Here is a 20,712-nt window from a genome sequence, read left to right as displayed (position 1 = left end):
AAATAAGAAATATAGCAAGACACGCATTAATATCAACCGATTCAAAATTTGAAAGTCGGGGAAAAACGGAAATGAATGTGCTACACGGAAGTATTATACATATGTATGTATGTAGCACGCGCGAGATGCATGTGTGCGTGTAAGCCACATAATCATATAAAGTGTAACGTGTAACGTTCATTTCTGATTGTTTGAATCATTATTAAAATAAATAACCCGTACCTCATTTTACTTTTTCTCGGTAAGTTTAATACAGTAATGTTCCTGGTAAATTTACTTACAATGTTCCAGTCAAAGTACATTGACTCACATAACTAAGATGCATGTACATAAGTAAATGTGTTGACTTGTGAAAGGTTATAACAAACAAAACTGTTAAGTCTCTAGAAATGACTATTAGCTTATACTTTTGAACGTAAAATGATTTTTTTTAAGTATAAATACTGATTAGTATCGTTTAAAATTCGATTGAAAGTGATGTATATAAAATTATTTTAGATAAACACGTTCATAGAAAATGCCGAAGTCAAAAGAGTTTGTATACACGGATGACAGTAGTGATGAGGTATTGTTATCAAACTTATAGTACATTTATATTAAATATTATATTATATTAAATTATATAAATAATGAACATACATATGTTAGATAATATCGAATAAGATTGGGGTTAGGTTTAAAATACATGTAAATACAGAACACATACATTATATATTTTTTCTTTTTGTTCTTTATTATATAAGGAAATAAAACCAAAGAGGCAAAAGAAAGAAATTGATGACAAAAAAGGAAAGGTATCAAGAAAGGTACCAGAGAGAGAATCTAATAAAGATGAAGACACCGTATGGGATTTGGGAAATAATCGCCAAATTAGTATAAGAGACTTTAAAGGAAAATTATACGTTGACATCAGAGAAATGTATTACGATAAAGAAGCAAATTTAAAGCCTGGAAAGAAAGGTACTAATACATTTTTTGTATGCGTTTATATGTCGTAAATAACAATGATTGAAAAATATTTTATTCTGTATGTAGGTATTTGCTTAAGCATATCTCAATGGCAAAAGTTACTATCTGTTGTGGATGATGTCGACAAAGCAGTAAAGTCTAAATCCTGAATATTTATCTTCTTCTGTATCTAGTAAATATTTCAATGGTTTGGGATTATTGAATATCTAATATATGTCTCTATTACTATTTATAGATAAACTACACTACATTTTATATATAATCTTTAGTTACAGTCATGTATCAGTTTACGTTATATCCATGAAATGTATTTTCAATAAAACATGTTTTCCATTTTATGCATGTGTCAAAACAATTTAAAAACTTATCACTACTTTTATCTTCTATTGACAAGATTAACTTTTATACAATACAACGACTATAATATTACTATAGTTTCTCGGGAAATTAAATAATAATAAAAATATACCGCATATTTATGTTATACAGCATACACATACACACACACGCGCGCGTTCACACACACACACACACACACATGTACGATGTTTTATGTTTTTGTACAATTTTAAAAAGTTAAAATACTTAATCATTAATCATTGTTCATGCTGGCCCATGGACTGAAGTTAAAAACTTATCCAGATCTAAATTGTTCAATAATGTTTGTGGATCTGTTGTGCATTGCTGTTTCTCAGTCTACGAATAAAAAGAAAAGGGAAAGAGATAAAGAGTAACAGGTAAACTTTTTATGAAGTTTTATAAACGAACAAAGAAACTTAAATTGATCACAAACCTGTTCGCTTTCTTTCAAATCTGAAACCTTCCTTTTTGAAATCTTTGCAGCAGTGTTGGCTGAAATTAGTAATTTATTAGATCTATGCTATTAATAAACAAATACTGCTACTTAAACTAAAATTACCTTTATTAACTCCTCGAATTCCATTTACGTTCAACCGTTTTTTACTATTGTGCAGTATCTTGTTATTTCTTTCATTCATGACAGTGGCAGTTTTTATAGCGACTTTTTTCACACAACTTTTTGTGCACACAAATGATTCGTCCAAAGGAGACGAAGTTGCTAAAGGTTTCACTTGCATTTCTTTTTTGGTTGAAGTATCGATAAACGAATTGTTTAGTGTTTCACAATTATTTTCATGCTTAATTGGTGATTTCCTGCTTCCTAATCTTTTTCTAGTCTTTGGCGACAAATTAAATATCTCTTCATAGTCAGTGGCAGTCATTACTTTAATTGTTTCGTCGCAATTTTTATCGTTCAAGACAATATTAATTTGGAATTCTAATTCATGATTGCTATGCCTACGCCTTCGTTTTCTGGAAGATGCATTATCGTCATATATGAAATGATATTCTACCGAGTTAGGAATGGTTACATTAAGATCCATTTTACGATTATATTTCATACATTGAGATTCGACCATATACTCGTTCTTATACGTGGGAACGAGCTGCAAGCACTGAAGAACGCGCGATAAACTCTTTGGATTTTCCGAGTTGGTATTTTCTGTCATTGTACTTCTAACAGTATCGTGTATTTCAATAGGAGGAACATTATTATTTTTTTGATTAATCGAATATTCGATAGCATTTGATATCTCTTCCTTCCTAAATACTTGTTCCTCGTCACTAAACAAATCTCGCTTTACTTGATCAACTTTCGATTTTAATAAAGTATTTGTTGTTTTACCACTATTATAATTCGGGTATTCCCTTGACTTACATGTATCTTCTCCATTATAACTGCAGTCGTTTTTTGTACCATTGCATTTATTTCCACGTAAAATAACTTTATTAATGGTATTACTGTCGCCTTTTACAATTTCCGTGTCAATCTCGTTTCGCATTTCTGGATTCCCTGTCACATCTAATTTTACTATTCCTCTGTTTTCTGTAATTTTCGATTTATAAATTTGATTTTCCATTTTAAGGGCATTTGCTTGTTGATATACATTAACTTCAATGTCACTCATAATGTTATCAACCGCTATTTCGATGATCTTTTTGGTGTCATTTTCGAGTGTTAAATCATTATTTTGTACATGCTTATCGTTATTATCTTTTTCTTCCGAATCTTCCAAATTATATAGTTTACTTTCTGATGCACCATCAATGGATAAATGCTTTGTGCATTTGTCATCGTTATTATTATTATTATTACTATTACTATTATTATTATGTTTATTATTGCTGCTACTAATGCTAGCATTACTAGCATTGTAGTTATTGATATTATTATTATCAGCGTCATCACAATTATTGTCACTATTATTATTACTTTTATTATTTAGGTTATTATTAGGATGATTTGATTCTTCCATCCACTTTTTTCTTTTCCTCTTTCTTTTCATCTCGCAGAATTCATTCGCGCTCTTCTGACTATATTTGTACTGATTGTTTTTTTTCTTTAAACTAATATTATTCTTACCCCTAAAAATGATTCGACCTTGCTGGCTTTTATCTCGGGTAAGATTAGTTTTAGGTATTTCACGAAATTTTGCTATCATACGTTGTCTTTTTGCCTCCAATTGGACAACTAACTTTTTATCTATAGTTAGAGATCTTTGCCTTTCTTCCATGGAAGGATGTTTCATGGATTTAGTTGGTTTAAAAGTAATCAAAGAATCCGATCTTAAATGTTGTATATTGATCACTTTGGGCTTCTGTTTAAATCTTTTATTTGTAGAATTTTCCATAATTAAATGTTGATTCGATTTTGAAAGCTTTCGATCTCCCGAAGTTATTAATGCGGAAATTTTCGAAGATAGATTAGTTAGATTCTCTATACCAATCTTTGAACTATTGGGAGTTTCAGAAATATCTACTTCATTCAAAGTTTCATCTTTGGCAGGTGTTTCTTTCATATTAGTTTTACAATCCTCTTCATTCTTTAATATTGAAAACACTTTTGACGGCGAGGATTCACATTTTCTTAAAGTAATAATTGCCTCTTCGTCATTGGTTGGTTTAATTTTTAATCCTAGAGTATTATTTTCTGAAATTGTTGAACATTCAGTTCTTTCTTCGTTTATTGTTTCTATAACATTTTTAATTTTGTGTGCCGAATCGTTGTTTGTATTGATACAGACTTTATTTGTAATATTTTTGCTTTTTTTATTAAAAGTTTTTAAATTAGTTAAAATAGTTGATGGTGACGACGGTGATGACGACGACGACGATGAAGACGACGATGACGACGACGACGACGACGACGACGACGACGACGACGACGACGACGACGACGACGACGACGAAGACGACGACGATGTTGACGAGGATCGAGATGAAGAGGAAGATGATATCGATGCGTCGCTATCATCCGATTCTTCGCTATTCGGCAAATATTTTTCATTATCGACATTCATTCTTTCATACATATCTTTATTCACGTTATGTTGAGTCACACCATTCTCGATACAATCAGTTTTCGTATAATAAGTCGAATCCCGTGAATTAGCTGATATTTTAAGTTCTTTTATTGCTTCTTCTTTCGGCAAATTCTCTTTGATTACTTCGAACTGTGTTATTTCTAATTTCGTAGATACACAAGCTTGATACGTATTCGTAGAATTGATAATGTTTTTCGATATAGATTGGTTTGTACATTGTAGTGGTACTATGGATAATTTTTCGATATTATTATCCGGTTTTGTCTGTTTTTCACGCTGATTTTGCTCAGAAGTTGGTTTATAATACGGAGAACAAATATTAAACGTTCCTTTTTTTATATTGTCTATGGTAGTTTCTTCCGAGATTTTTGGAGTCAATGCAATGCAAGGAGTTTTTGGAAATTCTGGTGTATTTATGAAAGAAAGTATTTTACTAGAATCTTCGTTAAATTTAACAAACGGTGTTATATTGCTGCTTGGACTGAGCACTCTTGGTGTTGGTGGAACACTAGAAGGATTTTCAAATTTTTTCGGTGTTTCCTGATCGATCATGTTAGGTATTTGTACTAACTGCTGTGTAATATCGACAGAAGCTGTCGTAAGTTCTGAATGCTGTGTGGCGTCTATGGAAATGATGTCGTTCTCTAAATATGATTTCTTCTCAATTCGATTGTATTTATTTAAATTGGTCTTCAATGTTTTCAATTGAGCATACTTTTTCATATTTTTTCTTTCGAATGATAAGTTATTGGCTGTTGTTGTTATCATTGCATTTTCATGTAAATGATTACTCTTCGCTAATGATTGATGCTGAGCATTCTTCTGTTCAACAACAAGATTACTTTTATCTACTGCTGGTTTCACGTTAGAAAAATCTACTTCCAGAGTATTGTTAATCCCAGCGTCTAGAAAATCTTCCTTCGCTTCGGATGCGTTACGATTTATGCTTTCTATGATCGATGATTCCATTGTATTCCATTTTCCCATGGTACATTCGTTTTTTACATCTTGCACAATCTTATCTTCCTTTGGCAAAATATTTTTCTTTTTTCCTTTCGATGTGCGTAAATTGCGCTTGCCCTTCTTTGTCGATGGGAGATCAGTATTTTTACAGTATCCAGTATTGGATTCAGCAATCTCTGTACAATTCGTTCTCTTGTTACTTGTGGATATCTTCGTTCCTTGGCGATCCTCGTCTATACCAATGTGTAGAGCTTTTCGTAAATCTGCATCCCACGTGCCTTTCGTAAGTTCCAGAGACTTGGATTGGATCTTGACAAGTTTGTTTTCCGAAGAGACGTTGATATTTGAACATGGAGAGACATCGCCTATAATTATCCCAAGTCCGTTATATTTCTCCCATTCGCCCATAAGCTTTGGTATTGGACTTCTCGTCGCTATCGGAAGTTGGCAATGTTTTAATGGAGTCTTAGTTTTATGAGTAGATGTGGAAGTATTAGAAAGCGGTGGCGATTTGTAAAGAGAGGTTCTACATACAGATGTAACGAGTTTTGCGGATTCCGAAGAAAAACGCACCCCTTTGTTTTCATCGACCATTTTATCGGATACAGTTGTCTTCATCGGCGTGTTAAAATCAAGAGCTCTTATATGACTGTTTCTTCTTCTTGGTGTTGATAAACTTAATCTATAATTTTTCGATCTACTCCTCAGCAACGACCTCGGAGTACGTTTATTAATGATATCACAATCGGTATTTTTTGAAGCTGAAAGATGGTGATCATTAACGATATTGTTCGTTTTTAACGGAGCAACAACTTTTGCATCCTGAATGACAGATGTCAAGTCAATATCTGATAAGTTTTGATTGCTCTTACTCCAATTGAATTTTATGTATGGAGATAATCCAGAAGTGGATAAGGTAATGTTATCTTCTATATTTATCATAGGCATGCTTGAACTATCTAGTAATGTTTTGGTACTAGTTTCATTGCTATACAGGGTTATTGATTCTTCAGCAACTGATTTGACGGTATTGGACACTGTGGGATTTGTAATTGAATTACCAATAAAGTTATCAATATTATGCATGGTTCTGTTTTTCTCTTTATTATTGTTTATTTTGTTATTATCTTCTTTTTCAGATGTGTGTACTTTCGTGGTCGTGGTCGTTGTCGTTATCGTTGTCGTTGCCGGAGTCGTCGTCGTCGTCTTCGCCGTTGTCGTTATTGTCGTCGCAGTTGTTATAGCTGCCATTGTTATTGCACAAGAAATAAAGTTTTTTAAATCGTTTGGCATACTACAGAGTGGTGACGTTACTTTTTGAGCGACATTTACGGTTGTTAAATATAATGTTTCCACGAAATCTTTATTCGTTTTATTGATTATCGGTCCTTTAGGAACAATAGGAATGAACCTCGAATTTGTAGTAGATGTTATTGGACGAGTCGGCGGGTAAGAATTTGCCGATAATATATTATTTATTTTTTCTTTCGAACATATTACTAATGTTGGCATTGTTATTACGTTTTGTTCAGATGTATAATTGTTTATGCTACCTTTTGGTTTCTGTTCTTTAAGTTTCGTAAGTCGTAACCGTTTTTTTTTAATCTTTGATTGCATATCATTACCTTGAATCGTTGTAACAGCGTTACTACCGTCTTTTTGAGTAGCATCAGTTGTTAATTTTCCAATTTGCTCTGTATCTTTATCAAGAGGAATTTGAAATGTTGGTAATTCTTTTTCACTATTATTGTCTAACGTACATACAATTTCTTTCGTTCTTTTATCGTTTGCCGATTTGTCATTAACGATATTTGCGTTTATTATACTTAATACTGCAGCGGCGTTTTGATCTTCCAACATATTATATTCTTTCTCTTGGTCACGTTGTTCGTCTTCATTACGAATATTTTGTTGTCTAGAAGAACTACGAAGTCTGTGCTTTAATGGAATATCTGCATTTATTGTTCCATCTAATTCTGTGGACGATTTGGCATCCAGTATTATAGATTCTAATGGATTATTGTTGTTTAAAATCACTTCACTTTGTTTATCTTGTGAGCCATCAAGAAACTTTGCTTTTTGTTTAGCTTCGGTATCTTCATCGTGACTTGCATCAGTTTCTGTGTATGGCCCGATGATTTCTTCAAGAAACTTTTCAAACACGGGATCAGTCTCTGTTGCTTCTACTATTGATTTAATCGTATTATTTAGTTCTGCCATAATAGAAGTATTTGCTTCACCATTTACAGGATCATTTAAATTTTCATCTTTCAATGACACATCCGTCGGAAGTATTGCTTTATTTATATTCTCAGCAATTCGCTCTTGTAACTCGATACGGTTTAACAGCTCTTTCGTTAATAACTATAATACAGATTACAAAAAGTTAAAAATCAATTGAGAAGTTATTATTATAGAAATCGTTAGTAGTATTATATTAATAATTAGTAATCGTTAGTAGTATCAGATATATCATCAGTATTACTTACACTAAGATTTTCTATTGGTTCATCATTACTTTCCGATTCAGATTCCAATATATCATATGGGACAGTTTGAACTTCTGCGCACGAGTAGCTCAATAATTCTTCCGTACTTGTCGCCGCGGTACACTTATCAAGCATGTGCAAATCTTTCATATCGTTTTCTGTACATGCATTACTTGTGACAATATCTTGTATGTTCTGAATGTTTATATCGCCGCCTAATTCAAGCATTAACAGTTAAATGACAATTTCCATATTCTTTTACCCTTACTATTTAATTATGATTATACATATATGTCGAAAAATTATTATACTTAATGTATTATTGTTACTATTATTTTTGTCCTAATTATCGTTATCTTTAAATTGAACAAACCTTCATGTTGTTGTATAGAGTTATTATATTTCTTCTCTTTGATATTAGTGATAGATTTTGATAATTCTAATATATCCATATGACCTGGTAAACTTTCCAATGGAGTTGCTTCTACATTATCGAAATTATGTGCTGTAGCAACAAGAAAATATTAAAAAATTATTAGAGAGTCTCCTAATATCGTATGTATGTCCTTGACCTTGTACCTTTTGATGTACATTGAGCAGAGGGTGAATCAGGCTGTTGTGATGCATCTAACGTTACTTTTGAACGTTTACATCGTTCGCGTTCGTTGTTACTAAAACATCTTTTACGTGTACTACTACTAGATATTATGGGAGAACCATTGCATATTTGAGAATTAGTCTGTAAATATGTAAATAAGTGGTACAAAAGTAGTGGAACACATTACGATTATTAATATGGTATTATAGAAATACGAACAACATAACATTTAATCGTAATTAATAAATTTTTACAATTTGTATATACCTGTGAAAGAACATTAACTTTGTTAGCACTAAAATCTTGTCCCGAAGATTCTTCAATAAGAAATTTCAACTGTTGGAATAAGTCTTCACAATGCCTTGACTGTCCGTGATTAGCTATATTGCTAAGGTACTCATGAACTATAAAATAAATGCTAGTGTAATAAAACAAACAATATTTTTGTTCGCGAATTTTGTATTTGTATTGAAATCTCACCAGTTGCATTAATAGCAAAAAATTTTTCAATGACATCTATTAAGGTCATTCCATTAACTTTAGCACTGAATCGTTTTCCATTTGAAATTAAAGTACGGCACTCTTGTAAATGCGGAGAGGTCTCTAAAAATACTTTAGCAGCTTCCATACATGTTTGACTTTCAAGGTACCCTAAAATTGATTATTTAAAAACTCTCACAAATCATACGTAGGAAAATCCAATGAAACTTTTGAAAAATATATATACTATGTTATGTAAATTATACATCCTTTATGCATATATATATATATGTATATGTTTAAAAATAAAATATCACTTGTTATAATAATGTTATATTTATTATATTTAATATCTATGTGTATTCAGTGCATATTGATTCATTCATTTGTTGTAAAACTCGTTACTTTTCTTACGATATTTTAGTGTATATAAGTAAAGCAATATTATTATTATAAAATTCTATCATGTTGTCAAAGATGATATCACTGAATCTCTATGTTTTATTACTATCTACATTCCCGCCAAATAATAGGTTATCATAATAGGACGCGTAAGATAAGTACATGCTATATTACCCTTACCAAAAACTAATCTAGCTATTTCCGAAGGTAATAATGTTTCCATAATGCTTATCGTCATTTGAAGTCTGCAATTATCATTGAAAAGTTATAATCATTTTCAGAAATGTTCAAGCAAAACGTATCACAGTATAGTGTACAGATACTTTGAAACAATATTATAATACAAATCTTGAAGGATGTTGAATGAAGTACCTTTTACGCGAAGCATTGTTACCACCATTGAAACTATTTATATTTTCCTCCATATCAGTGAAAGTGGAAGGAACTTTTTATAAATTTAAGCATTTCGTAAGTACGTCCTAGATGTTATTATACATTGTTAGTTGTTTAGACAGAAATACGAAAACATCTTTTCTAGTAATACAGTATATGATGCAGGATTGTACAACGTTTAATATTATCTGATATTATTTCTCAAGGTTCAACAGGATTACTCCTTATTATTGACGACAAAAGTAATCATTCTGCATTATTTAGTAAGAACCTGTATGTACTTTGAAATATTGCAAGCTATAAACACAGTCGTGATTGTTATAAGTGATTACTATATGTAATGTGTTTAACTTAATCTTAATTTTTTTAGAATTTTAACAAATGGGAAATTGGCAAATGGAGGTTGGAAGAATGATGTCGTACATATTATTTCCCATTGGAATTTATTATTATTTGAATCAAGCAGAAAGTATCGAAGAATGGGTACAAAACGAGAAGAAAAAGTTTGAGCCTATGAGTAAAGAACAACATGCTGATTTAATGAATTTTATGGAGGAATGTAATAAGAAACGACAGTTGAAACTTATTGCAGAAATAGAAGCGCAATATCAAAAAGACTAGACTAGGTTGATCAAATTTAATATACATATATAATTTTAATTTAAAGCAAATGAGTAGACATAAATGTAAATGTAAATATAAATTTGTTTATTGTTTCTATTATCTTTAATAATAGTATTACGTAATATTAATAAATTGTCAATTGATTATATTTGAATTATTTACGTGTACTTCATCCCATATTGTACTTTATAATGGTATTCAATTATTAATTACATATAATAAAGATTATGAATAACAACGATGTAAACAAATGTTATATACATATATACATACATACATATATATATATATATATATATATATATATATATATATATATATATGTATGTATTTGATTGTAATATCGTATTTCGTAACAATACAATTTCTGATTGAAACACTTAATTAAAATGTGACACAAACTGAAAATGATTTGATTTATTGTGCAAATTGAATACTATTTTTCATACATCACTTGAAACCACAGACGAGTATACAGCATAGACCGTGTGTCTTATGGAATATCTAAAATACCGATCGTGTAAAAAATCAGAGTGTTTCTTACGCCCTCTGCGATTTACAGTAGTGAGTGTGGGAATTATATTCAATGTAACTAATAAAGTTGGTAAAGTAACAGACAAGTGTGGTAAACTGAACAAAAGTAAAAATTTATAGTAAAAATATCCCTCTGGTTACGTGTTACACCAGAAACGATATGCACATATGTATCTGCACATGTATAGATATATTACAATGCGTTTTAAAATATTTAACAATTTAATGACAACGATTAAATTCTCCTGAGATAATTGTAATCGTACATCGATTAAAAATGTATTTGCTAACTTATATTTTTTACTACGGTATAACAAAAATGTTATCAATTTTTGTGATCTTATCCACACTGTTACGGAGATTCTGAAAAATATTGTCTTAAAAACAAGTATCGACAATGACAATAATTGGAAATATTTTCAAGTGAAACGATATGCATTCAGTCGTTTGGGAAAAGTTGCGGCTCGTCATTCTGATGAACTTTTTTAAAACTATTATTCCTATCTTATAGAGCAGCTAAACTTAAATTTAGTCGAATCGTGTTAAAAAAAGAGCTTTTTAAAGAAGACTCGGGACAACATTCTGTTTTATTTGCAGAAATATTTAAATATACCGAAAATTAAATATATACCAAAATCGGAAAAATTAGATAGGTATATGAATACATGCGACAAAATAGAAAAATTTTGAATGCTAAAGACTTTGTTAATATATCAATATATATTTTTATACCGATTTGAGAAAAGTAGGAAGGTATCTCAGTTTGGTATGTATATTAATTTCTTTTTCATATTCGCCGATTCCTTCGAAACGGCTTAACGAATCGGGATGATCTTTTTTTGCATCTTGTAGGGCATGTTCTCCGATCGACCATGTCAAAAAATGTTTTTCGATTTGGTCATCTTAATCTATCTCTTTTTTTTAAATTAATATTTTTGCACCAATTTCATGCTGTGTTCATCGGTTTCCCCGGGACGGCTTGACCAATCAAGGTGATTGCTTTAGTATCTCGAAGAGTATGTTAAGCAATGTTTTACATTCGTTTTTTGTAAACTATTCTTTTTGCAAAAATCCAATTTTTATCAAATTTTGTAAAATCAAATTTACTTATATATAACACACGTGTTTGCTTGACGCGCATATTATATGTATATATATGTATAAAAAATAAATACAAATTAACCGTTGATAATTACTCGTTACTTTTTTTAAAAACTGTTGAATTGATAAGCTGCAATAATTTATAGACATGAAACATATGTGACATATCTAAATCAAATATTGCCGTGAACTAATAGAAATCATATCAAGAGATGACATACTGTGCAATATTTGTATAAAGTATCTATATAATGCAAATAAAACTAATTACAATAGTTACGTGTACCTATACTGAAAATACGATCAAGTCACGATAACCAATTCATGATATTGATACGAAGAAAAGATATTTTCATGTAGTGAAGATACGAAAGGTTTTCCATATAAAAATACCATCTCTTCAGTTGTACTATAATTATAAAATATCGTATAACATTGAATTTCATATTATTAATTTTAAGTTTACTAAATTACTTCTAATTGACATCGTTATCTTCACAGACTAAAATTTAATTTTTTTTTTTTTAAATTTATCGGTCAAAATATCAAAATAACTTTTATAAAGTCAAGCAGATATTTAGTTTCTTAGAAATCCATACTTAAATTCTTTACTTATTACTAGATATTATACATATTACATCGAGACTTTCAAATGTAATGAGATAAGAGTACAAGTACCTATTGAAATTTTTGTACAAACACAATCATACATTTTTCACATCCAATTTGTCGTGCTAGTTACATCCTCTCGAGTTTCTTATCAGTTAACGGTTAAATAGATGTTGCACACATTGCGTGTACAATGTACAGTCTATAATAGGCATACATACATACACACATACAAGATGGCCAAGTAAGGCTGTATCCTCTAATAAGATAATCATCGCTATTAGAGTAAGATCAACCACTATTTTTCAGGCACTTGCGACAATCTTGTGAAGAAATACAGGCTGCGACCAAATAATATGTCAAGCGGGTGGGAGGTGATTCCTTGTGAAGAAATAGGAAAGAAATATAGAATGATATTTTTTCGTCCGAGGCTTAATTTTCGACAAAAGATCAAATTTAAAAATTTGTCAAGTATTCTTGAACACGGCTAATTCCGGACTGGATAGGGCTAAGTAATCGACGCAAGGTGATTTTACGTGTGAAAATAAGTCGAAAATATAGAATAACATTTTTTCTCAAGAGGCTTCGTTTCCGAGTAAAATAATTTTGGAAATTTATTCAAATTCTATCTTTTTGAGAATGAAGCAAGAAATGAACTTAAACGGAAAAATGTTATTCTACATATTTTACTTCTTTTATAATCGGTCAAGTTGAAGTATACTTTACAAGTTTTCAGACTTGAATTTCCCAAAAAAAAAAAAAAAATATCACCTACCACCCGCTTGATTTGGTCAAATCTTGTATTTTGAATGAAAATTAGTCAGTTTTCAGTCCGCTACCACCATTTCTAGATCTAATCTATTTCTAAATCAGTCTTTTTTCTAACGCTACATATTCCGTTTTTAGTCTTACTCCATAGGTACATAAAACTGTGCTAAACTTACCGCTCAGCAGACACTTTTATATTATTTATCATGTATAGAAGCTTTACTTTGTTACATCGTTGAGAAACAAATCGTTTTCAACCGTTTTCAAAGTGATTTTCGTGCGAAGCGATACCACCAGACTTGGACTTAGTTTCTATGTAAATAAAATATTCGAAAAATTATTCATCAATTACACGTCCACCTTTTCCCCTTATCGTTCGTATTATAGATAACTAACACGATATAGCGTTAAACTTATATATACGATGTTGCATTAAAAGTCGATGTGCAAAAACTTTTCGCGTATATATCGAGAGCTGCTTTGTAAGAATAAAGTAGTAATTTACACTACGCAGTGATCACGTACATACTGAAAATTATATTTATTTTTTATCGTCATCGTGGTCTATTGTTACGGTATATACGTTCAATTAAGTTAGCTATTACTCTGGCTAAATATGTTTATTCAGACATTAACGCCCAACATGTTCAAGTGGACATTAACATTAATGTCAGTATGTAATTTTATACGCTCTTGCGTTCGCCCTCTTTCGTTCGCTCAATTATCGATTATCTTTTTTCAGTCATTTATCTTTTTCCATCGACGAATAACATTTACGTTACGTTTGAGTATTTGTATCTACCATTGTATGTACCTGTATCGTTAAGCTGTAATTTTACATAAATATGTTCGAGTTGACACGATGAGCGGTCACCTGATAAATACATTTTTGTATAGCACTTTACAAAGCACGGAGTAAATTTCGTAGTTTATAATGCATAACGATTATTCACAAGCACGTACGTAGATGTGTATTGAAATTATTTATATGCAGAAATTATCTACGTCAAAGCTCGCGTATAATAGAACGAATGAATTTTTCTACCATTACCGAGAAACTAATTATCGGTTGATAAATTAAAAAAATAGAATGCGCAATTAGTTATTGCTAGGCATTTTTAGGAAAATATACATTGTCGACGAAAGCATCGTTTATTAGAAAGGAAAGAAGTTGTAATATGGTTTTGAACAAATTTTAGAAGACCAATTTTATTATCTCGCTATATATCTATTTAATATCCTCTTTTTATAAAACGCAAATTGAATCAAGTCAATTGGAGCAAGAAGCTAACAAGAGCCAAAGAAAATATTCTACTGTATAGTGTGGTGTATATTTCTGCTCTAATCATGGCTAATCAAGTAGTCTTTTCTAAGATCGTTCATTGCTTGCGATTGAAACGTAATTGAACCCCTACCGCGAATAGGATCGAAGATTTATTCCTTATTCATCAAATCTTGATAAACTCGAGCTTCGTGTAGGTATATGCGAATAAAGTAAAAGACGAAATATTGAAATTTGAAGTTAAATTACGTTAAATATATAATGTATTTTAGTCAATTTTTGACGATTTCCTCGACAACTATAGTCCTTCTTTTTTTCAAGCTTCTCCAAAACTTTTCCTATATTTGTCGATAAAGATGAGTCGAGTTTCTGGACTTTGGACGACTTTTTTTATCTTTAAAAAGGATGAAATACGATAACGAAGTTTGGACAATAATTTGAATTACGTAAATTACGTAAAATTTGAGATTTCAAATAATTATTAACGTAGCGAAACGGTCAGATCATAATTTTATTCCTTTTCGATAATCGGAATTCCATATTTTGTTGCACGACGATATTTGCAAATAATTTTATACGCGTAATGATTTTATGTTAAACCATGCTCGCTTAACAATTATAATAATTTGATCGGTACGGTATTATCTTTAACGTCGTATTAGTCGAATGTAAAATTGTCCGCGATACGGGAAACTGATCGATAAGCTAAATGTAAATCACCGGCAGGTCGTTTTCAGGTAAACCTGTTGACCGAAGCTTTGAAATTAACATTCGGATCGACTAAAAATTTTTCGTCGCCCTTGATATAAAGCAACTAAGTAGTGGCTTTAGTCGTGGCGTTAGATCGTAGAAAGTTGTCGAAAAATGCACGAGATCGTTGGCGAAGGAATTGCAAGTGATTCGCATCGGAGGATGCGAAAGCGCGAAGAAGGAGGGACGCTTGCGCTAAGGGAGATCGCGTGCTTTCATTTCGAGCGGCCACCTGTGCTTGCGCTCACGCTCTCCTACCCCATTCAAACCATCCCAACCCCTGCCCTATACTATATATACGAAGACACTCTCGATACCGTTTCACTTCTCAACGTTACCACCGCGTCGGACTCTCTACATTTCCAAGATCGTATCTGCTTCGACAAACAGGACTCGCAACGATTCCTCGCTTATTCTTTCGCCCCTATTTTACTTGGTGAGTTAACGTGTCTGTCTCATTTATCTTGTTATTTATCAAATTTCCGAAATTTGTTCATTAAGTGGCAATTACATGTTAGTAGATCATCGTTACAGTGTAATTAGTTTGAACGAAACATCGTTAAGAGGTTTTTCATTTTTTAACTTGTGACTCGAAAGAATGTCCGAAAAAGTTGTTCACATTTACGTATCTTTTACGCATTATGTACATAGGTACATGTATAACATGTACTTGTACATAACGGTTCTAAGGTCATTTTATAGGAATGGAAATTTAAAAAATATATAATTGTATTTAAATAAATTTTCGATAGATCAATAGTTTTTATGACAGTGATAATAATAATAATAATAAAAGTACAAAACTGTACTGGAATAGCGACATAACACCTACTGCCTAACCACTTATTGCCTTTTTTTTTTCATAAATTGCATTCTTTGATGAAACGTGTAATACATTAGGACACACTTATAGCAATACCGACGACTCAAATCAGTCACATTATAGAGTTTCTTAGATCTAACGGCCGAGTAGTATGCCGAGCTCTCGTAATCGTGGTCTGTATGGTGTGCGTATTTTATCTCGTACGATATTATATTACTTAAAATTTCCTGATCATATATAATATCTTGATTCGGACTAGGAGGATGGTTGTAGTTACCTCTCTTACTGCTAGCCCCCATAACGTGGTAGATGCGGAAAATACTAAAGCTAATTCGATGAATACGTAAGAACGTTTCGAATACGGGAATCTGAATACTTGGCACCAAGGATATCAAGGTGTATCAAGGACCAATACGTCACAGGCACATGCTCGATAGCAAGGAAATCGTCCTGGTCGATGACACATCCAACGACTGACAATAGTAGAAGATTACGTCTTTACCAAAATTATTATACAAGTTTTATCAGAATTTCGTTTAATCTGACACGTATTTATACGGAAATGATGGAACTTCCTGATTTCTCTTTATGAAAATGAAAACCAGGATAGTCATTTGTACCGCGGTTACTATTCGCAGTGTACTTGTACGATAATGTGTTTGAATTTTCTATCGTCATCTATCGTATCGCGTAAATCGTTATCCAAAATCCAAAACCTTCGTCGAAAAGGCTGATAATCATAATCAAGGATAAGAAAATGGAGTAATATTATCAAGGAGACGTTATTGTTTACGAGTTCGATTCAATTTCACGCCCATAAATCACGCCCTAAATGTTTCCAACTGTTTCTAATTTTATCAAATTTCTTTAAAACTACGTCATATTACCCGTCTAAAAATATTACTAGTTGATCGATAACCTAAGTACATATCTGCCCCTACGAATAATTCATTGACGAAACATCTATGAAATTTTAGGTAAGTTACTCGTACGTTCTCCCTGTGCTCGAGCAATCCAACGTCCTGTTTATCGATGTATATGAATTTTATGATCGACGACACGTACTACTAGCGGTTATAGGCGCACTTGGTGTTTGGTCAAATTTTTCACGGTACATACTATGATTATCTTTGCACACAGATATACGTATATAGCTGTATATTAGAAAGAGTAAAAGTATAGTTATATATAAGAGTAAAGTTATAGTTTTGTAATGGAAAATAAATATAGAAAATTAATCATTTGTAATAATATTATAACTTGGAATCGTTATGATTAAATAAGATACTCGTATAATAAAGATACTGGTATGCCCATCTTGTGTACATATTTTCTCCAAAGAACGTAGTAAAACTTCTTAAAACTCGATAAAAGTTTTCCAGCAGTCCAAGAGGGAGTCTCGTAAAAAGTCCGAGAAAGGTTCTTTAAACGATCCAGAAAAATTTCTTATTTACTCTGACTGTTTCGCTCTTACGTACGCGTGGTTTCTTCCTACGGTTTTAAGAAAATCCAAGACCATCAAGGAACTAACAATAAGTTTAGTAAAGGCAGATAGGGAAAAGTTATAGAATGGTATTTAGAAGCAGATACATAGGTATCTATTCAGGGACAAATTCAGATAAGATTGGAATATACGATAGCACGTAAAATATATGCAACAAACCGTGCTAATGTAACGCGTAACATATTGATTAATTAAAGTTAAACGGTATAATGGTAAAATTTAACCGGCTAGCGTGGATGTCCACCGCGAAAATGGTCAAACGTTTTGAATATTTTGAGATCACCTACATTTTTCTTCGAATAGAAGTAGAGTAAAAATAAAGAAAAGAAAGAAAATTTATCGACTGACGAATGAAAATAACGGTGAATAAGAAATAGTACGATGTAATAAAAAAATTAGAAAAGTATTTCATTATTAATATTATTTTACTTTCAGAAAATTCGATAAAATGTCGATCAAATTCTACGCAAAATCACTCTTGCTATTTATTATTGTTGGCCTTGTTGTTGGTGCTGAAAATTACATGGATTACGAAGGTAGGTGAAAAAAAGTTGAGAATATTCGTTTGACGCAGAACGAATGAACGTATTATTTATGTTCGTTCGATGAACGTTCGAATATAAATAATATTATCCTTTTATTTTATATTTTTTATATTTATTTACGTATTATTTGTTAGTATTGTTTATATAATAAATATATATATATATATTTATTATCTAGGTACTTATTTTAATTTTGAATCTGTAAAACTGTATACGTAGATCGTTACAAGTTGTTACAGCTGTTTTTGCAGTCTGTAAGTTGAAACGACCATATTACCACATTGAGGAAAATATCGCTTTTGCTATCGCTATGTAATACAGCAGTAACGTACTTCAAACGATGAACGAACAAGCCTTTCAAAGGTCAAAGTTTTGTTTCGATGAAACGATTTCTATATCGTTCCTATAAACATGATAATTACCGCTTTAAAGCTCATAGCCATGTATGAACGTCGAAAGTGGAAAATTACAGACGTTTGATGTCAGATTCACCTGTAACAAACTTTTAAATAATCGCTCCCGATACGATAACTTCTTCGCAATTTTAAACTTTGCAATTTTCATTTTGCATTTTATCACACATACAAATCGCTTAATGTAAACATTGAAAATTTAGTAAATTGAGATATAATATTATTTATCAAAATTAAATGCTCGAATACTTTTGACAATGTTAGTAACTATCATTTGACTGACAATGACTGACTAACATTTGGTCGAACTGTCTAATTTCACTGATCTTAATAGCCAACAACGTACCATCGCTTTCATCAATATATCGTATTTATAGATGAAGTAGCAGAAAAAACGCCAGTTGAAAATATTCACGAGCTTTATAGAATTCTGATGCAACGTAGCGCTTTAGAGAATGCCGGACTTGGCGAGACTCCACTAGAACATTTGATGATCCGTAAATCTCAACGATCGCCTTCGTTACGTTTACGTTTTGGACGTTCGGATCCTCGTTCGTCCGTAAGTATATGAGTTTTTAAGGTTTTTATCTTTAGATAGCGAACATTCTCGGATAAACACTCGCATAGAATAGAAATTTAGAAATACCGACGTAATAAGAGTAATAACTAGATTTTCGTCCTTTCTTTGGACAATACGCTCGCATTTCCTTCATTCGTGCAACAGTAAGACTCGCCCATTTTTCTTATCTAATTTAAGTACCTACCTATAAGTTTCCTTCGCTCTTTAACCATGACGAGAGCAAAACATAATTCACTAAAATATACATAGATATGTACGTTTGCGTCACAAGTTAAATAAGCTAAATTTTATTCAATTTCACTCGAGTCGTGGAATTTTATTCGAGGAATGATTCGTACTTAATGTAGAATAATAGAGAAACTGTAACATCTAATTATCTTATAAATCCAGAAATTACACGTCTATCGCGAACGAAACGACGTATATGAAAAACATATTTGTATATTTATTCGTATCGACGTAATCGTAAAAATATAGAAGTCAATAATTGTGCGATATACTTTGGAACGAATAGTAATAGAATTTGTATAAATAACATTTGAAAATTGTATTTTTCAGGTCGGAATTCTACCAAAACCTATAAACGTTATTTCATCGAGATTCGACAACAAGTGAACACGGATACGAATAAGATTCTTCGGTTTCTCTTACCATATATATATGTACAACGTACATCTAATTTTATTGTAACATTACGCGATCTGCTAGAAAATAGAAATTATTTTTATTCTTCTTCTTTTATTCTTTTTAAACACGATGAGAACTAAAAAAATTATCCATAATTAAGATATTTTCCATACCAAATATTATATTTTTGATGTAAAGTAAATTTTTGCTTTGATTGTAAGCAGTATAAAAATATAATAGACGGTGTAGTGTTTGAAAGGAAAATCGACATTTAAAATTACCAATAAAAGGTACACAAGAGAAATTTACTACGTCTTTTCCATTACGTGATTAATTTCTATCTCCTTGTTTATAAAACTAGCAATTTTAATATATTTTACGTACATATATCCAGTGACACCTTTTATTAAGTAAATGTCTCAACATTATTTACGTTATATGTATAGCGTATATATATATATGAATTTATTTGACAAAGGTTAGTAAACTTAGAATTGAAAAAAGATGTTGCTTATCGGAACAACACGTTCGTCCCTTGGAAGAGAACAATTTTTTTCAACGTTTTGCTAAAGTCAAAAGAAAAGAATGGAAAACAATCACAACAGTTGTATACATAAAAATGAATATACCTAATACTTAATTTATTTTCAACTTTTTATTATTGTTAATTTCATTTTTCCGGGTATGAGTCGTTGAAACGAAAAGATCAAAATGTTGGAGATTGAATTTAGTTGACTTGATTTCCAGCGTTTGCTGGTGTCGATCTGCCAATTCGGACCAGGAATTCATGCAACGACGCATCATATAATAAACATTCGGTTAACGGATGTTCGAGATGGAAGTACACCTATTAA

At 31.3% G+C, this 20,712-nt stretch overlaps 3 protein-coding genes and 1 long non-coding RNA gene across 9 annotated transcripts; 3 read left to right on the top strand and 1 right to left on the bottom strand.

Moving 5' to 3' along the window:
- The first annotated feature begins 98 nt into the window (after positions 1 to 98).
- Positions 99 to 1,307, top strand: LOC132909585 (activated RNA polymerase II transcriptional coactivator p15). Its single transcript, XM_060964511.1, has 4 exons — positions 99 to 241; positions 499 to 565; positions 744 to 960; positions 1,036 to 1,307. The coding sequence occupies exons 2-4, from the start codon at positions 518 to 520 to the stop codon at positions 1,116 to 1,118; spliced, it is 348 nt and encodes a 115-aa protein (XP_060820494.1). The 5' UTR covers positions 99 to 241; positions 499 to 517; the 3' UTR covers positions 1,119 to 1,307.
- LOC132909516 (probable serine/threonine-protein kinase DDB_G0282963) lies at positions 1,175 to 9,624 on the bottom strand. Of its 3 annotated transcripts, XM_060964385.1 has the most exons (9): positions 9,486 to 9,624; positions 8,904 to 9,074; positions 8,691 to 8,827; positions 8,405 to 8,564; positions 8,199 to 8,330; positions 7,826 to 8,040; positions 1,889 to 7,700; positions 1,763 to 1,821; positions 1,175 to 1,665 (listed from the first exon to the last, which is right to left on the bottom strand). In XM_060964385.1, the coding sequence occupies exons 1-9, from the start codon at positions 9,541 to 9,543 to the stop codon at positions 1,573 to 1,575; spliced, it is 6,837 nt and encodes a 2,278-aa protein (XP_060820368.1). In that variant the 5' UTR covers positions 9,544 to 9,624; the 3' UTR covers positions 1,175 to 1,572. The 3 variants fall into 3 exon arrangements, with proteins under 3 accessions (XP_060820368.1, XP_060820367.1, XP_060820369.1); XM_060964384.1 differs by having other exon boundaries at positions 1,175 to 1,821; XM_060964386.1 differs by having other exon boundaries at positions 1,175 to 1,821; positions 8,417 to 8,564.
- On the top strand, positions 9,052 to 9,977 carry LOC132909589 (uncharacterized). 4 transcript variants are annotated; one of them, XR_009658557.1, is made up of 4 exons: positions 9,054 to 9,069; positions 9,437 to 9,512; positions 9,587 to 9,777; positions 9,905 to 9,977. It is a non-coding gene; the product is annotated as an uncharacterized LOC132909589 (long non-coding RNA). The 4 variants fall into 4 exon arrangements; XR_009658559.1 differs by having other exon boundaries at positions 9,055 to 9,069; positions 9,437 to 9,548; positions 9,625 to 9,777; XR_009658558.1 differs by lacking the exon at positions 9,437 to 9,512 and having other exon boundaries at positions 9,052 to 9,069.
- Positions 9,978 to 15,600: 5,623 nt separating this feature from the next.
- LOC132909587 (short neuropeptide F) lies at positions 15,601 to 20,166 on the top strand. The gene is made up of 4 exons (XM_060964514.1): positions 15,601 to 15,802; positions 18,129 to 18,229; positions 19,029 to 19,206; positions 19,790 to 20,166. The coding sequence occupies exons 2-4, from the start codon at positions 18,142 to 18,144 to the stop codon at positions 19,812 to 19,814; spliced, it is 291 nt and encodes a 96-aa protein (XP_060820497.1). The 5' UTR covers positions 15,601 to 15,802; positions 18,129 to 18,141; the 3' UTR covers positions 19,815 to 20,166.
- The last annotated feature ends 546 nt before the right edge of the window (positions 20,167 to 20,712 follow it).

Source organism: Bombus pascuorum, chromosome 8 (assembly GCF_905332965.1).
Source record: "Bombus pascuorum chromosome 8, iyBomPasc1.1, whole genome shotgun sequence".
Lineage (NCBI taxonomy): Eukaryota > Metazoa > Arthropoda > Insecta > Hymenoptera > Apidae > Bombus > Bombus pascuorum.
The sequence above is the reverse complement of the archived record's forward strand: the minus strand, read 5'-3'. Positions and strand labels throughout refer to the sequence as shown.

What these genes read in the sequence shown, in the direction of transcription:
- LOC132909585 (XM_060964511.1), top strand. Translation starts at nt 518, where the DNA reads ATGCCGAAGTCAAAAGAGTTTGTATACACGGATGACAGTAGTGATGAG. An exon ending in CGGATGACAGTAGTGATGAG is followed by an intron (nt 566 to 743) that starts GTATTGTTATCA and finishes TTATTATATAAG; the next exon opens with GAAATAAAACCAAAGAGGCA. An exon ending in TTTAAAGCCTGGAAAGAAAG is followed by an intron (nt 961 to 1,035) that starts GTACTAATACAT and finishes TTCTGTATGTAG; the next exon opens with GTATTTGCTTAAGCATATCT.
- LOC132909516 (XM_060964384.1), bottom strand. Translation starts at nt 9,543, where the DNA reads ATGACGATAAGCATTATGGAAACATTATTACCTTCGGAAATAGCTAGA. An exon ending in AAGTTAATGTTCTTTCACAG is followed by an intron (nt 8,565 to 8,690) that starts GTATATACAAAT and finishes ACATATTTACAG; the next exon opens with ACTAATTCTCAAATATGCAA. An exon ending in CTCTATACAACAACATGAAG is followed by an intron (nt 8,041 to 8,198) that starts GTTTGTTCAATT and finishes TGCTTGAATTAG; the next exon opens with GCGGCGATATAAACATTCAG.
- LOC132909587 (XM_060964514.1), top strand. Translation starts at nt 18,142, where the DNA reads ATGTCGATCAAATTCTACGCAAAATCACTCTTGCTATTTATTATTGTT. An exon ending in AAATTACATGGATTACGAAG is followed by an intron (nt 18,230 to 19,028) that starts GTAGGTGAAAAA and finishes TCGTATTTATAG; the next exon opens with ATGAAGTAGCAGAAAAAACG. An exon ending in GGACGTTCGGATCCTCGTTC is followed by an intron (nt 19,207 to 19,789) that starts GTCCGTAAGTAT and finishes TGTATTTTTCAG; the next exon opens with GTCGGAATTCTACCAAAACC.